This window comes from Acomys minous (assembly GCF_964271855.1).
Source record: "Acomys minous genome assembly, chromosome: 10".
Classification (NCBI taxonomy): domain Eukaryota; kingdom Metazoa; phylum Chordata; class Mammalia; order Rodentia; family Muridae; genus Acomys; species Acomys minous.
In genome coordinates, this window is record NC_140491.1 from 62500181 (window position 1) to 62516167 (window position 15987).

A 15987-nucleotide genomic window follows, 5' to 3' on the forward strand; every position below is an offset into this window, starting at 1 on the left:
TCACGACTCCAGTGAACCATGGTAAAATATGCCAACAAGTGAGATGAAACTTGCCAGTGTCAGCTTCTAGAATGTAGATGTCAGCAAAGCCAATGCTGCCTGCTTCAATAAACCACTCAAATGTATGTGGAAAGTGCCAGAATGTCCAGTCAGTGAACTGCAAATTCCCATTCAGAAGATTTGTGGTAATGAAACGTAATGTTTTTCCTCCAGACAGGCTGCCCCAGACCTTGTGCTCCTGCCCTAACTCCTGGCTTGAGTAAGGTTTGGTGCCTTTTCCCCCCTTTCTTTTTTAAATTTTATTTCAAGACAGGGTTTCTCTGTATCCCTGGCTGTCCTGGACCTCACTCTGTAGAGCAGGCCCGCCTCTGCCTCCTGTGTGCTGGGGCTAAAGGTGTTCACCACCACTGCTTGGCAGTTCAGTGCTCCTTTGCAGACCATCTCTAGGACCTTTGAAGACAGGTAATCCTGGGACATCCCAGTTTAGGTTGAGAGCCCGAGTGTAAAGACCTGGGGGTGGGGGAGAGTGCAGTGGTGACTGTTTCCATTTCCACAGTCTTTTTACATTTAGACAGGGCATTTCAGGTGGAAAGTTAACATTTAAACTACTGTAGTGAAGCGGGAAACTAGAAACATGGCTTTGTAAATAACCGAGAAACAACTAGCACGGTGACTCAGAGACTCATACGTGGAAACCCAGTAATTGAGGCCAAGGAAATATGACTAGCTAGGGCTAAAATGCTGTCTCAAAAAACAAAGAGGTGGGAGAGGGGGACTGTGAAATACCTTTGTCTTGTTAAAAAACTTAGCTTTAAAAATGAGTAGGCTAGATGTGGTGGCACACGCCTATAATCCCAGGATTTGGGAGCCAGAGGCAGGAGGGTGTCTACAGAAGGAGTATGACTGCGTGTGCCTGTAATCCTAACCTGGAAAGGCCTATGCGCAGATTGTAAATGCGTTGTCTCCCTGGAGCCATGGAGCCTCTGATCTGACGTCAAGCCTGTGCCTGACTCCCCAGCCTTCCTTGCTCCAGAATCTCTAGTGGCCAGACAGGGCCTGCTGCAGTAGGCACTCAGTAAACCACACTTGCTACATGAAGAACAAGTCGGTGGCAACAGTAACTTTCATTCAAGTTTTCAGTTTCACTGTTGGCACTGTTTTCAAGGCTAGCCATCCTTACACAGTGTCCACACCAACAGTAGCATGCACAGACGCACTCGGCAGCCCGTCTTTGAGGGTCCTAGAGGGACTCTACCGGAAGAGCCGATATGTCCTGGGCAGGCGCCCATCTCTGCTGGACAGCGCTGCCTGGATGTGCTCGTAGGTGGGTAGGTCAGTCAAATCACCCAGGGCGGCCACAGCAGGCTTCCCAAGGAGCATCTTGGAAGCAACCCTCTTGATGTCTTCTGGCTTCACGTTCCCTACATCAGAGAGTAAGAGGCAGTGAGGCCAACAGCGGAGTTTCTGTCTCCATCTAAGTGTACTCCTCATGGCCGAGGAGCCCTGATCTACATCATTACTACCACTGTGGGGTGGGGGCTGCTGAGGATTCAGGCTCAGCTGCAGATGGACTGACCAAAGGTGGGTCAGAGCAACAGAGGACAGTGTCAGTTTCCATTCAGTGGCAACTCCAGTGGCTTAAAATTATTTTCAAATTGAATGTAGTGGTGTGTCTGTAATCCCAGCACTTGGGAAGCAGAGGCAGGAGGATCAGGACTGACACCAGCTAGGGTAACAATAGACCCTGCCTCAACTCCCCTCAACAACAACAGCAGCAAAAAACTATTTTTAAGCACACGAGGGCAGCCAGGCAGGGTCATGCACACTCAAGAGCATTGAGCAGAAGATCTGGAGTTTGAGGCTAGTCTGATGTGGGTCAGTCTGTGAGACTTAAAACAACCCAGCTGTGGATGCCATGGCCACCTCATCAAGAGTCTCATGTTTAGACAGTGGGCTGTCATAAGTCCACTTGATTTTCTAGTCATTAGGAAAAAAATCCAGCCAGGCGTGGTGACACACACACTCAAAAGGCAGATCGCTGTGAGTTCGAGGCCGGCCCAGTATACAAAGCGAGTCCAGGACAGATAACATAGAGAAACCCTGTCTCCAAAATAAAAAAAAAAAAAAAAAACAAACAGAAAAAAAAATCCAGACTCCTTCCTTCCCCAGTGCTGCACATCCTTCATCGCACAGCCACCCACAGCCTGGCCTTTAGAAGGGGCCCAGAAATCCATCCACTAGAACCACAAGGTCTACTCATTTTCTAGAGATGAGGCACTCATGAGGGCAGGACTCCAACCCCAGGCAGGCAGGTTGTCTTCAGACAACAGGTGACAGTACCCACGCTGCCCCCACCTACACATCTGTTTTTGTTTTGGAGTTTTTCGAGACAGGCTCTCTGTGTAGCCTTGGCTGTCCTGGACTCACTTTGTAGACCAGGCTGGCCTTGAACTCACAGGGATCCACCTGCCTCTGCCTCCCGAGTGCTGGAATTAAAGGCGTGCACCACCACGCCCGGCTCCACCTACAGTTCTATTCCAAGCTTCACACCCAATTCCAGAAGATTGAACACCAGCTATTAGACACACTCCCAAGCCACAGGTTAGAGCTGCACACAAGCTACCTTATCCCAGCGCAGTGACACGGCTCCACCCCCTGCACCACCCGGGCGGAGGCACCTAGCTGGTATTAACATGGAGCTGGGAAAGGACTACTGGGCTTGTGGTGTGGCAGACAGCAGGGGACCATCTACCTATCTGCTCCAGGGCAGTCTCAAAATGGGAGCAACCCAGCCTTTTGCATATACTCACGAATGAGTGTGCAGAGCTCGTGGGGCAGCTTTCTTGAATGTGTAGCCAGCACCTGCCGCCCCACATCCTCAAAGATCACAGGCCTGGACTCCAGGTTCATCATGAGCATGGACATCAGCTGTGTCTTGGCCCGCTCTAGTTCCACCTGACAACCAAACACCACCAGTCACCTAAGCTGGCAGAGGGGCAGACTCCAACAGTAAGAGGGCCCAAAGATGAGCAGCGTGGAGGGGCTGTCCCAGTGTGGTTTCCAGTCAGGCACACTTCCCAGGCACAGGAGAACTGCACTGGAAAGGCCTTTATCATGTGTCCAATCTCTGCGGCCTGCCTGAATGGCAGGAGAGCACATGCACCAGGAAGCCACACCTGCTTGCACAAGAAACCAGAGGACGGCACATGCCTGTGACCCCAGCACTTGGGAGGCAGAGGCAGGTGGCTGGTCTACAGAGCAAGATCCCAACAACCGGGGTTACAGAGAAAAACCCTGTCTCAAAAAATCAATCAACAAAAATGTGGGTTTCAACATAAAATGGAGCCAGGAAAGGCCTAGAAAAAACCCTGCATCGATGTTCATTTTGTACAATGCTGCTTTAGCTTATGGCCATTCTATAGGAACCACCCGCCGAGAGCGGAAATGTCCTGGGGCAGTACTGGGGAGGTGCTTCCAGCCTTACCAAATCCACCGTTCTGCCCATCAAGATAAACTCCTTTGTGATGATTTCTACCATTTCTCGAACCTAAAAAGAGTATGAGATGAGGGTGTGAGCTCAAGTGCTGGTCGGCTGACCCCTCAAGCTTACCCCCTCCCTGCCATCCCACCCAGAGCTTTGGTGCTGCTGTGGAGTGTACACTGGAGTGAGAGGTAAGGGCTGCCCTCACTTGTCTTGGGTCTGCGCTGGCGTGAATGCACAGGAGGCCCGTGTCTTCATAGCTGTGGTGGTAGGAGGTTGCATTGTACATCCAGTGGTGCCTGTCAGGGGACACACAGCGTGGTGAAGGCAACAGGATAGCTGGAAGGCGTCAGCACAATCCGTGTCCTCAGCAGCCTAAGGACAGCAGCACCCAGCCAGCAGGACCCACCGGTTGAGCACATTGAGATAGAGCCTGGAGAACATGCCCTTGCCAGGCCCTCCAGCCGAGAAGGAGCCCCCTCCTCCCATCATCATGTTCAGCACAGCAAAGGGGATGAAGTCATCCTCCTATGGAACACAGAGACACACCAGTCAGTCTGTCAGCCACAGTGGCTTGGCCCCCTGGCACCACAGACCTATACCTGCACTCACCAGGAAGGAGCAGCTCTCCAGGCCCACCATGATGTGTGTGAGCTCTGGAATTGGGGTTGGGCCAAGGCTGACATTGGACATGTCTCTTTCCACCTGTAACCAACCAGACACGTGTCAATAAAGCTCGCAAACTTTACTAAGAAAACAGCCACACTCAACCAGACATCAGGTGACCTTAGCCCTGTCAACTCTTGCGTTGAACAAGGGATATGCTCACACTGTCACAATGCTGGACTGTACACTAAGGAGAAGCATAAAGGCATTCATCAGAGCACATACCCAGAGAATCCATGTTCTGAGACACAGCCCTGAGGGCTCCCAGCTGAGTTACCTTGATGATCCCCCCAGTGTACTGTGCCACTGATCTGTCAACATCCACAGCACCAGTAGCTCCCCAGGCAGGCTGAGCTCCCAGGAGGTACTTTCTGGCACATTCCACCAGGTGTTCATGCTCCACACCCACTCCAGCAAGCACCATGCGGTCAGGAGTATAGTAGTTCCTCAGGTAGGAATGCAGCACGTCTCGATCGATCTTTGTTATGTTTTCTGCAGGGCAAAACCGGTGCAGGCCCACTGTGTTCTCCCTAAAAGCAGCCTGAGGCAGGCAGAAGGGAAACAAACTCAAGTGAAAAAGAAAACATCAGGTCCCCGAAGGCAGGACTTCCCAACATGGCCTATAACACCTGTGACAAAAAGGCTGGGCATTAGCTCCAGTTTGTCTCCATGTTTGTGTTTACAGACGCAGTAAACACTACCTTAGAGAAAAATTAAGGTAACACATAGGAGTGGTAAAGATTGTGACACCCTCAGTGGGAACAGCTACCACTGCAGACATGGCAGGCCCATGCAGCTGTGAGGGGTGGCACATGTCTGGAAGCCAAGGCAGGGAGATCATAAGTTCAAGACCAATCCTGAACCAAATAGCAACTGCCTCATAAGCAAAGAACCAAGAAGCTAAGCCTGGTTTGTAAACCTCGCCACCTGCAAAGCCAACAGCAGGGAGGGCACATGGGGGTTCCTATCTTACTTCATGAATCATCTCAGTGAGCAGTGGCTCTGGGTCAGGCCTCATGTTCAGGTCCTCGAGCTCAAACTGGACAGCCATCCTCGTCATCTCAATTTCGTCATCTGCAAGAATCCAGACAGGTTTGGTCTGAACCCACAGGCTGACCCTGGCCAGGTGCTACAGTCACCTCCTAAGGAAAGCCCTCGAGCACCTGTGGATGAAAGGGAGGCTGCCAGGTGAACCTTAGGGACCCGACCACTGGTCTTGTTCTGTTCTGCAGCCCCTGGGCTTGCTCCAAGCTCAGCTGCCTCACCTGTTGTCTGTTCCAAAACACACCTGTGAGGACACAAGGTGGATGCGATAGCATTTAGGAAACAGACACCAACTGAGTCAGGGCTCCTTTCTCTAGCTGAGCAGAGAGCAGCTGGGAGGGACCAGCTGTTGTTCCCTCCTGGATCCTCCTAACAGGAATCCAAGTCTCACCATTCACAGGGCCAGGGAATAACGGAGACGATGCAAGGGAAGCTTCTACAGACATAGCATTGGGTGTTTACACACAGGATAAGGGACATTTCTGAACAGAATTTATTGTGTGGGTGTAGGTCATCCCAACAAGAATTTTAGTAAACCTTTAAGGTTTTTTAAACATATGAAAGTACGAAACAAAAGGTACCATTGTAAGGGATTGTTTAAGCACTGGCCTTCCCTCCAATCTCTGGCACATGAGTTCCCAGCTCCAACAGTGCCCTGCCTCACACTGACGGCCCTTCCAACGTTCCTCCTGACCACCCAGTCAGAGCCACACCTGTCAGGCAGGGGTGCAGAACCACGTCAGCCAGCAGGCCCACCACAGTGTCCAAGCCTTTGCTGTCAGCAGACACAGCATACATGGTGGTGTCTCTGGAAGAAAAAAGGCCACAATAGCAGGTGCGAGGTTTACACCAGAGGACAGCGCAAGGCTTGAGGTTCTACATGCCAGCGAAGGCTCCACCACAGCCTCTTCCTTGGGTGTGAAGGTCTTACAGGAGCCACGACTGCCCACAGTGAGGCTTCCCATACGATACTATGGAAGCGGATGGAGCTGGTTCTCCCTCTATCCACAGACCAAGTCTTTATCCAGGCTTCCCAAGCCTGGCTAAATAACCTGGCTGGTCCAAATATAGACTGGTTTCATGAGGAAACATGGCCAGCTTCAGAAAGCTGACAGGGGCCTGCTGTTTAACTGGGCATCCCTCACAGGTCAAGGCCTGGACAATTAGACGTTCACAGGATGTCAAGAAGGAAACTAGTACGGTATGCTTTCTGTCCCCAGCACTTCATCAGACACGCTGTTCATCTTTACAGCCTCTCTGATTCCAGGGACCCCAAAAGACTATGACCAAGGACGACTAGGACAGTTCCACACGACACAAAATACCTTGAGGTCTGGCAGTCACAGATACCACCATGCTTTTCCAGCGTAAGCAGGATCTCATCTTTGCTGCCAAATCGAGCAGTAGACTATAAAAATAATAAACCTTCAGTAAGTAACCCAAAACCCAAAAAATAGTAAGTTTACTTTTGCTTTCAAACACACAAAATTATCTTCTAAGTCTTTTGTGAGCATCAACTTCATAATTGAGTCATTAACTAATAATACAAGTTCTTACAAAAGAAAACTCAGAAAGTTGTAAAAAGTACAAATTAGACACTGACCGAAAATGCCAATTTTTCCAAAAAATGAGCAATTCCACTAAGGTATTTCGCTTCATATCGTGATCCTGAATTAATAAGAACTAGTAACAAGAAGAAAATTGACAGGTTAAGCCGGATATTCAAAACATTTAGTCAACAGAAAGCTTCCCAAACCATGGTTTTACTTTGGCCAATCATTAGTACATGAGGGCAATGGACACATTTGTCATTCTTGGTAATGGCCTTACAGACACAAACAAGTTAATGGCTTCTGGGTTTGTTGTGTGTGTGTGTGTGTGTGTGTGTGTGTGTGTGTGTTTTCCTTTGAAACAGGGTTTCTCTGTGTAGCTTTGGCTGTCCTGACCTTGTTTTGTAGACCAGGCTGGCCTCAAACTCATAGCGATCTGCCTGCCTCTGCCTCCTGAGTGCTGGGATTACAGCCATGTGCCACTACACCTGGCCTTACAAGTTAATATTTATAGAATCCTAGCTGGGGGGGGGGGGGACTTCCAGAACTACAAAAAAGTAAAATGGGGGAAGAGGCACACCTTACAAACCACCTCCAAATATGGCCATCGTTCACATTTTGGACAAGGTTTCACACTTAACACGCTTCCCCTGTGAGTAGCCTATGATGGAAATGCTAATTACAACTGTCAAAATGGAGGGCCCACCTTCAACATGCCAGTAGAACTTACTTCCTACGGTACAGAATTGTCCAAACTTATTTTGAGATGCCACACGAAGCCCATTGTCCAGAGTGGTCACTTTGGTTTCAAACTTTTCCTGTCCATCAACGGTAGCAAAAATAGGCTTGGGCACTCCAGGTAAGGGAGACGACAGGGGGATGTTGGGGTACGCAGCACCACTGCTGAACCGTCTGTGAGCAGGAGGTCCAAACCTACAGCAGAGCAACCAGCCAGTTAGAGCGGTGCTGGGTCACAAGCACCTGTGTTGACCACTCAGGTGTGCACGAGAAGGCAACAGGGAAATCTTCAGAAGAATTAAGTCCATGGGCCTCAACATAATGTGTAAGAGTGCTGGAGATGCAGGTTCTGCCATAGGATCTCAGGTAGCCTGGGTCAAGTCTTTGGATCGTCTTAAACAGAAAAACAATGACTTATTCTTATGCGTTTGAGTGTTTACCTGCACGGACGTACATACATCACGGGAATGCCTTGTGTCCATGGAGGTAAGTGGGCGTTGGATCCCGTTGGAAGTGGAGTTAGGAATGACTGTAAGCCTCCACGTGGGTGTTGGTACCCAAACCCAGGTTAAACAATCACTGCGCCCATTCTGGACAGCAGGGTATGAGAGAAACCAGTTCTTGCACATAAGGCCTTAGGCCAGCCCTGTCACCGCCCCAGCCGGCTGACCGTGGCGACCCCTCCAACCCGGTCCCAGTGCCGGGGGCTCGTTCTCCAGGCCCAACACGCCTGTGCTCTACGCCAGGGTCCATTCTCCTCTTCCAGCTCCCAGGGGTGCCTACTCCTCCCAGTACCCCTTCTTCGCGCTGGGACACGTCTCGGCTCACCTGGGCCGCGAGCACAGAGCCGCAGAGCCCCGAAGAAGTCGCGCAGCCGCCCACACCGCCGTCGCCATCGCGCCGCCGCGCTTCTGCGGTCACTTCCGCTTCCGGCCCCGCCCCGCGGCGTTCGGCGCTGGCTTCCTGTCGGCCCCGCCAGAGAAGGCAGAGGCTGGCGGTGGTGCCATGGGGCTGCGGCCGGGCTAGGGCTCGGCGATGTCGGGCTACGCGCGGCGGCCGGGCGCGACCCCACTATCGCGGACGCGAAGCCTCGTGGTTCCCGACGGTGAGCGGTGCGCGGCCGGGGCCGGGCCGGGGGGCGCGGGCGGCGGCGGCCCGCGGTGAAGCCGCTTTCGTTGTCGCTTACAGCTCCTGCGTTCTATGAGCGCCGGTCTTGTCTCCCTCAGCTAGACTGTGAGCGCTCCCATGGCGGGGACCTGCACCCCCATCTCTTCGGCTTTCGGCCGACGTTTATGTGCTATGTGCCCAGCCCGGTGCTGGCTTCGGTAGGAGACACAGGTGAGAGTCGGGGCGCTGGCTGCAGTGCGGAGCTGGGCAGCAGGGGGAGCCCTCCCCACAGCCAGCCCGCCCGCCCGCCCGCCCCAAGGCAGGAAAGTCAGTGTCCGGTGGAGCTCGGAGACCGCTTCAGCCCACCGGATTGGGAGAGGCGAGGGGCTGGACCTAGCGGGCCTGTGTTCCACTCACAGCTGCTCCGTGAGCGCTCCGGAGTGTGTAGTTTACCGCGTCCAGCCTCGGGAGACATCCTCCTACTCCCAGACCAGGGTCTGTCAGTGGGAGTCAGGCAGCCTGTAGTCTTCACCTCCCCTAACAGATGTTGCAGTCGTAAGACTTGCTGTGATCACGGTGAGCTGACAATGTCTCTTTGCAGATTTTGGCTATGGAAAGGAGAAATGTACTAAGCAAGGTCCGTCGGGAGCCCATGAGGCACGCTTTGGAGGTAGAGAAGCTCAGTGTTTTCTTCTTTTGCCCCTAGTCAGACAAGGTACCAGGCAGGCAGTGTTCTGGCCATGGGCTTTCAGGACGACAGGGTTTAAGGGGTGTACCCGGAGCCCAAAAAGAGCAGTGGAGATAGAAACCCAACGATTGAGTGTGAGGGCAAAATAATAGGATGTCAGAGGTGCCTGGGAGGTGGAAAGTATCCTCCAAGGGCGCTGCAGAGTCAGCAAGACACAAGTCACAGAAACCCACTTTACTCAGGCTGGCACATGCAAGAGACCTACATAAGCAACTGAGTGTAGTAGGTGTGGAGAAGGCTGGTCAGCTAGGTTATGTAGAGAGAAAGTCAGAGAAATGGATGACATGGGACAGTTCCTGGCACTGTGGCATCTCTAGAGCTTTAAAGCCCATATAGGAGCAGCCTTCAGCCCACACTACGTGTGTGGAGTGAAGTCAGCATGGGGAGCCTGGGCATGTGACTCAAGAGACTAATTGCCTGAGTATGTGCAGATCCCTGGTCTTGGTCTTTCACACAGCATTTCTTGTTTGTGTTCTAAAACTGGCAAGGGGTATGGCACACACCTGTAATCCCAGAACCCAGGGAGGCAGAGGCAGACGGATCTCTGTGAGTTCGAGGCCAGCCTGGTCTACAGAGTGAGTCCAGGACAGCCAAGGCTACACAGAGAAACCCTGCCTAGAAAAACAAAGAAAGAAAGAAAAAAGTGGCAAGGGATGTCTGGGGGAGGCCAGAGGGTGAGAGCCTGCCAGAGCAGGCCTGTTCCCCAGCCTCCTTGGGCAGCTTTCTTGTTCTGTAGTATTTCTTGGAGTCACAGTTGAAATGTGATGGTCGCACACAATGGTGGACCCTCTAACAGTCTTTGTGGTGTCCATTAATTTCAGGTGACAAACTTGAAGACCTTGAAGAAGCCAATCCATTCTCCTTCAAAGAGTTTCTGAAAACCAAGAACCTCAGCCTGTCAAAAGAAGACACGACCAACAGTCGGATTTACCCGAAGGTACACAGTGGTTGCCTTAGGGCGTCTCTTCTAACTTACATCTTTGGAGACAGACATTTGAGTGTGGGGAACAGAGCAGAACAGATGTGGCTGCTGATGGAGAGACTGGGTGGAGCAGACATGGCCCCTTTGGTAGAGGAGATGGGCCCTCTCTGACAGGCTGAGCATGGCCTTTCCGGTCCCAGCGTTTATCTCCACTGTTTTCAGGAAGCTTCAAGGCACCCACTGGGATTAGACCACAGCTCCCCTGCCTCCCAGCCAGTGGGGTATGGCCTGGAATATCAGCAGCCATTTTTTGAAGACCCAACAAGAGCCAACAACCTAGAGGAGGAGGAGGAAGAAGATGGATGGAATAGAGCCTACCTGCCGTCCGCTGTGGAGCAGACTCATTCCTCTAGAGCCACAGAGACTACATCACCCTGTGGCACCTACCTTTCTTTTTTTTCCAACACATCAGAGCTGGCAGGTCCTGAGTCTTTGCCCCCATGGACGCTGAGTGACACTGACTCAAGGGTCTCCCCGGCATCTCCCGCTGGGAATCCCAACGTAGACTTTGCAGCTCAGGAAGAGTCCTTGGGGGACAGACACCTGCGGACACTGCAGATAAGTTATGAAGCAGTAAGTGAGGGCTGTGCGGCACCCAACACAGCTGGGCAGTGTTCTAGAGGAAAGCTGCAGTCACCCACTTCCTGGGTGGCCTGGGCTCAAGGCCAACCACAAGAGAGTTGGCCATACAGTATCTTGCTGTAGTAGTTCCCTGTGGAGGGACGTGGAGATATAGCTAAGTGGTAGTGTTTTTCTACCTTGGCATGTCCTAGGTTAGACCTTCAGTGCTGAAAAATAAGAATGAAAGTGGAATTTCTTTTTCTTTCTTTCTTTCTTTTTTTTTTTAAGATTTATTTGTTTATTAAGTATACAGTATTTTACCTGCATGTACACCTGCAGGCCAGAAGAAGGCACTAGATCTCATTGTAGATGGTTGTGAGCCACCCTGTGGTTGCTGGAAATTGAATTCAGGCCCTTTGGAAAAGCAGCCTGTGCTCTTAACCTCTGAGTCGTTTCTCCAGCCCGAAAGTGGACTTTCTTGATGAGAGCTTTACCCTGGGTTGGTTTTTGTTGTGCAGTTAATATAGCATGTTGTGAGCTCCCAGGCAGGCAGGCATGGCCTAGAATGAGTAAGCAGCCCCTTAGAAGCGTTGGCTCAGAGTCATCCTGCTCAATGTCCTGCGTGAAGGAAGGTTTTAAGCTATAGTCACCTAGAAACATTCAAGTGTGTTGCCCTAGGTCATCTCTGTTAAGGGCTGGAGGGTTTAAATTCCAGAGCTGGGTACAGAAGTCCACGACTGCCATCCCAGTACTTGGAATGACTTGGAAGGTGAAGGCAGGCGGGATAAAAGGTCAAGGCCATCCTTGGGTATATAGGAACAAGTTAGAGGGCAGCCTAGGCTACCAGAGATGCTGCCTCAAAAAGATGTTTCAAGAGGCCGGGCATGGTGGTGCACACCTTTAATCACAGCACTTTGGGAGGATCACTGTGCGTTTGAGGCCAGCCTGGTCTATGAAGCAAGTCCAAAGCTACACAAAGAAACCCTGCCTCAAAAAATCAGAAAGTGGGCTATGTCTCCACACCTCTGGCCCTGCCTTGAGTGCATAAGGTTCCACCTCCAGACCGACAGAATATTCCAGAGCAGAAGGATGCTCCACTTGTGAGGGAGACATGCTGGGTGTCTAATGATTTTTTTTTTCCCCTCTACAGCTGAAAGATGAAAATTCTAAGCTCAGAAGAAAGCTAAATGAAGTTCAGAGCGTCTCTGAAACTCAAACAGAAATGTATGTAAACTTACAGTTAGGCATCACCTTTAAGACCTCCTCTACCGTTCAGGGAGCTTGGTTCCAAGGGAGGAGGGGCCTAGCTGCTTGCCATCCGCAAGCCTAAAGGAGCAAACACATTTTTCTCGTATTCTGATTTAGTCTTTTTAAGACACAAGTCAGCTGAACTTTGTCTTGGTTGGCAAAGCTTGGGGAAATGGTGCTGTGCCTTCCACTGGGAGCAACTATGGCCGGAGGTCCTTGTCACCTTATGACTGCCTGTGGCAGCTGCTCCAGCCATGGGTTCTAGTGGGTATCACAGGTTAATCAGGCTGAAGTGCTATTGGAAGCATTCTTGACAGGCCTAGAAAACTCAACTCAGTGTTTCCTTTACTGAGGGTGAGGACGCTCGAGCGAAAGTTGGAAGAGAAGATGATCAAGGAGGAGAGTGACTTCCACAATCTGGAGTCAGTGATCCAGCAAGTCGAACAGAACCTCGAGCTGATGACCGTACGGAGGGGTTCTGCTCTGGGGTAGCGGGCGGTGGGCAGGAGGCTGCTGAGACAGAGCGCTTGTCACTGTCGCCAGAGTCCACAGCTGGACTCTGAGGTCAGCACACGGCTCTCACCATGCTGAGTATGTGTTCTATGATAGGCCAGCATGCCCTGATGCTGTGACTGGGTCCTCTCTTGGGGTCGGTGGTCCCTCGTGCTGTTGGTGAGCAAAGGCAGAGCCCAGGTCCTCAGGGGTGGACATCCATGGGCAGAGAACCAGGAAGGAAGATTATAGTTCACTGCTGTCTGTGGAGCTAAGTGTCCTGTCCTGACAGCCTTGGTGATGTATACTGTGTTTATTTTTGGGGCCACAGAAGCGGGCTGTGAAAGCAGAAAATCATGTCATGAAGCTGAAACAGGAAGTAAGTTTGCTCCAGGTAAGTAGCGAGAAGGTTTAGCTGTTTGCTTATTCCTTTGTTAAGTCCTGTAGATACAAGTTTAGGGAGGGGAAAAAATGTGAGCCAGGCATTGTGATGCTTGCTTATAACCCTAGCATTCAGGGCCTGAGGCAAAGGGTAGTCATAAAGTTAAGGCCAGCCTGGGCTACGGGTGAGAAGAGCCTGTTGTGAGTAGGCCAGGGCCAGGCTCAGCCCCTTGTGCAAGTCTGTGCCTCTCCATTGTGACACGCTGGTCTTCCACAGGACTGCAGTGTGGCGCTAACTGCTCACCCCTCTTCCTAGGCACAGCTCTCCAACTTCAAGCGAGAAAACGAAGCCCTGCGGTCGGGTCAGGGCGCCAGCCTTACAGTGGTAAAGCAGAACACCGACGTGGCCTTGCAGAACCTCCATGTTGTCATGAACAGTGCACATGCATCCATAAAGTGAGTCCCTGGATGGCCTGGCTACCAAACATTCTAGCTATATAGTCTGACTAGACCAGAAAGGAAAATGGTGCTAGGTAGTCTGGCTAACCTGTTAGGTCACACAGTAGGCAGTCAAGCAGGATTATTTTGTTTTTGAAATGGGCTCACTCTATAGCTCTGACTGGCCTGGAACTCAGAGATCCTTCAGCCTCTGCCCTGAAGTGCTAGGATTAAAGGTGTACACCACCATGCCTGGCTTGTTTTTGTTGTTGTTGTTGTTTTGGTTTTTTGACACAGGGTTTTACTGTGTAGCCTTGACTGTCCTAGACTCACTTGGTAGACCAGGCTGGCCTCAAACTCACAGCAATCCACCTGCTTCTGCCTGCCACGTGCTGGGATTAAAGGCATGCGCCACCACTGCCTGGCTCTGGCTTGTTTTTTGATATGTTTTGTTTGGTTTTGGTTTTGGTTTTCAAGGCAGGTTTTCTCTGTGTAGCTTGGTTGTCCTGGACTCACTTTGTAGACCAGGCTGGCCTCGAACTCACAGCTATCCACCTGCCTCTGCCTCTTGAGTGCTGGGATTATAGGCATGCGCCACCACGCCTGGCTTTTTTGAGGTTTTTTATTTTTAAAGATTTATTCCTTGTGTATACAGTGTTCTGCATGCAGGTGTACAGGTCAGAAGAGGGCACCAGATCTTTTATATGTGATTGTCAGGAATTGGAACTCGGGACCTTTGGAAGAGCAGCCAGTGCTCTTAACCTCTAGCCATCTCTGAGGGTTTTGGTTTTTGTTTTTGTTGTTTGTTTGTTTGTTTTTTAAGACAAAGTCTCACTGTGTAGAGTGGGGAGGGGGAGTTTTGAGACAAGGTTTCTCTGTGTAGCCCTGGCTGGCCTAGACTTGCTTTGTGGACCAGGCCGGCCTTGAATTCAGAGATCCGCCTGCCTCTGCCTCTCTTGAGTGCTGGGATTACAGGCATGCGCCACTGTGCCCTGCAGGACTTTTATTTTTAACCTGTCCCCGAGAACCTTCTCACTTAAGAGATGAGGGTGATATCATGACTTAATCCAGGTCCTTCACCCATAGACATAGCAGCTCTAAAGAAGGGGGTGACATGACTTCCCCTTTATCCAGAAGACTGCCACAGTCAGCATACTGTGCTCTAGTAGGTTGATGATAGCGTCAAACATTCACCAAGGCTGCACCCTGGTCAAATGTATTTAATTCATTTGACCTACTGCACATGAAAGCGTAGTTCTCATGGCTAGGGATGTGGCATGCAGTGCCTGCTACTCATGTCATTGAGGGTACTGCACCACCAGCTTGGCCTAAGCAAAGAGTGAAATTCAGAAAATCAGTATCCGTTTCTGGTGAACTTGTCTTGCTTCCAACCCACCATCTCTGCCTGTCCTCCCTAAACTCTGCTGTAGGGCAGCTGCCCAGTGCACAAGCACATGGGCCTGAGAACAGACACACGAAGTCCAGTGTGCCAAACCTTGTTGATCCCAGGAGTTTTCTCTCTCTGATTACTTCTGCACAGTAGCAGTAATGGCCCTGGTATCTGTGTTTCAGGCAGCTGGTGTCTGGAGCAGAGACACTGAACCTTGTTGCTGAAATCCTTAAGTCTATCGACAGAATTACTGAAGTTAAGGATGAGACGGACTCTTGAGAAGCACTGGCTGCCACCAGTTCCCACCACCTCTGCCTGGATGTCGCCTCCCATCTTCCAAACGTGCTCTTAACTATGCAGCCTTCACCAAAGCATTTCACAGCCTCAGTGGCGTTGCTGGCCACCTGAGTACAGGGCTCCTTCCCACCAGCTGCACCGAACAGATATATGCAGTCGTTTGGGGAAAGTCACTGATTTACCGGAAAAAAATTTTATAAAATCCAGCAATTTTTAGAAATCACTAAAGTTGAAACAGCACTTTTGTAAGATGCTTGTTCCACTGTCCTCTCACATGTACCAGTAGGATAAGCTCGGGCTTAGCCTCAACGTTGTTAAGTTGAACACTAAGTTGAGCCAGTGTGGAAGTGAGCCGCCTGCACAGGGATTCACACTGTCCTGCGGTGCCCCTCTAGCTGATGGTTGACATGTGCCCTTCACAGGGTGGCTCCTGCAGTCAGCAGCCTCATCTGAGGCAGCACCACTTGGTAGATGCTGCTGTCCTCCCAGCAGGACCATAGGACCAAGGTCACAGATGTTCCATGTTGCAAAGCTTTATAAACTCACTGCTGTGAGCTGTCAGCTTTGGAAAGCCATTTGGCACTGTCAGTTTCGATGTATGTTAGATGTCAATGTGCCTTTTGCACAGTGCAGTTCATGGAGTTTAAAGTGCACACCCTGTGTCAACAGCTGTGCTGTGCTGAGGGGTGGGAGTTTGGGAGCCATTTTCCTTTTGGTATTTGTTTTTGTTTCTGGTTTTTTTGTTTGTTTTCCTTTTCCCCTCCTGTTGAGACCAACAATGGCTTTCTTGTCTAAATAAATCCTGAGAATCATTTGTATTGCTTTGTCATTCTGGCTTTGTCAGAGATTCATGCTTGAGTGACA

At 50.9% G+C, this 15987-nt stretch overlaps 2 protein-coding genes across 12 annotated transcripts; one reads left to right on the forward strand and one right to left on the reverse strand.

Moving 5' to 3' along the window:
• Window positions 1-1105: 1105 nt before the first annotated feature.
• PMPCA (peptidase, mitochondrial processing subunit alpha) lies at window positions 1106-8446 on the reverse strand. Its single transcript, XM_084797830.1, has 13 exons — window positions 8308-8446; window positions 7472-7674; window positions 6795-6874; window positions 6517-6599; window positions 5905-5999; window positions 5121-5221; window positions 4425-4688; window positions 4094-4186; window positions 3891-4009; window positions 3690-3780; window positions 3485-3547; window positions 2811-2955; window positions 1106-1421 (listed from the first exon to the last, which is right to left on the reverse strand). The coding sequence occupies exons 1-13, from the start codon at window positions 8373-8375 to the stop codon at window positions 1252-1254; spliced, it is 1575 nt and encodes a 524-aa protein (XP_084653956.1). The 5' UTR covers window positions 8376-8446; the 3' UTR covers window positions 1106-1251.
• ENTR1 (endosome associated trafficking regulator 1) lies at window positions 8411-15941 on the forward strand. 11 transcript variants are annotated; one of them, XM_084797835.1, is made up of 10 exons: window positions 8413-8584; window positions 8668-8817; window positions 9188-9256; window positions 10156-10271; window positions 10479-10889; window positions 12028-12101; window positions 12443-12600; window positions 12949-13011; window positions 13315-13454; window positions 15009-15941. In XM_084797835.1, exons 1-10 carry the CDS (start codon window positions 8515-8517, stop codon window positions 15048-15050), a joined length of 1293 nt encoding a protein of 430 aa, XP_084653961.1. In that variant the 5' UTR covers window positions 8413-8514; the 3' UTR covers window positions 15051-15941. The 11 variants fall into 11 exon arrangements, with proteins under 11 accessions (XP_084653967.1, XP_084653961.1, XP_084653966.1 ...); XM_084797831.1 differs by having other exon boundaries at window positions 8415-8584; window positions 12443-12590; XM_084797836.1 differs by having other exon boundaries at window positions 8415-8584; window positions 12479-12600.
• The last annotated feature ends 46 nt before the right edge of the window (window positions 15942-15987 follow it).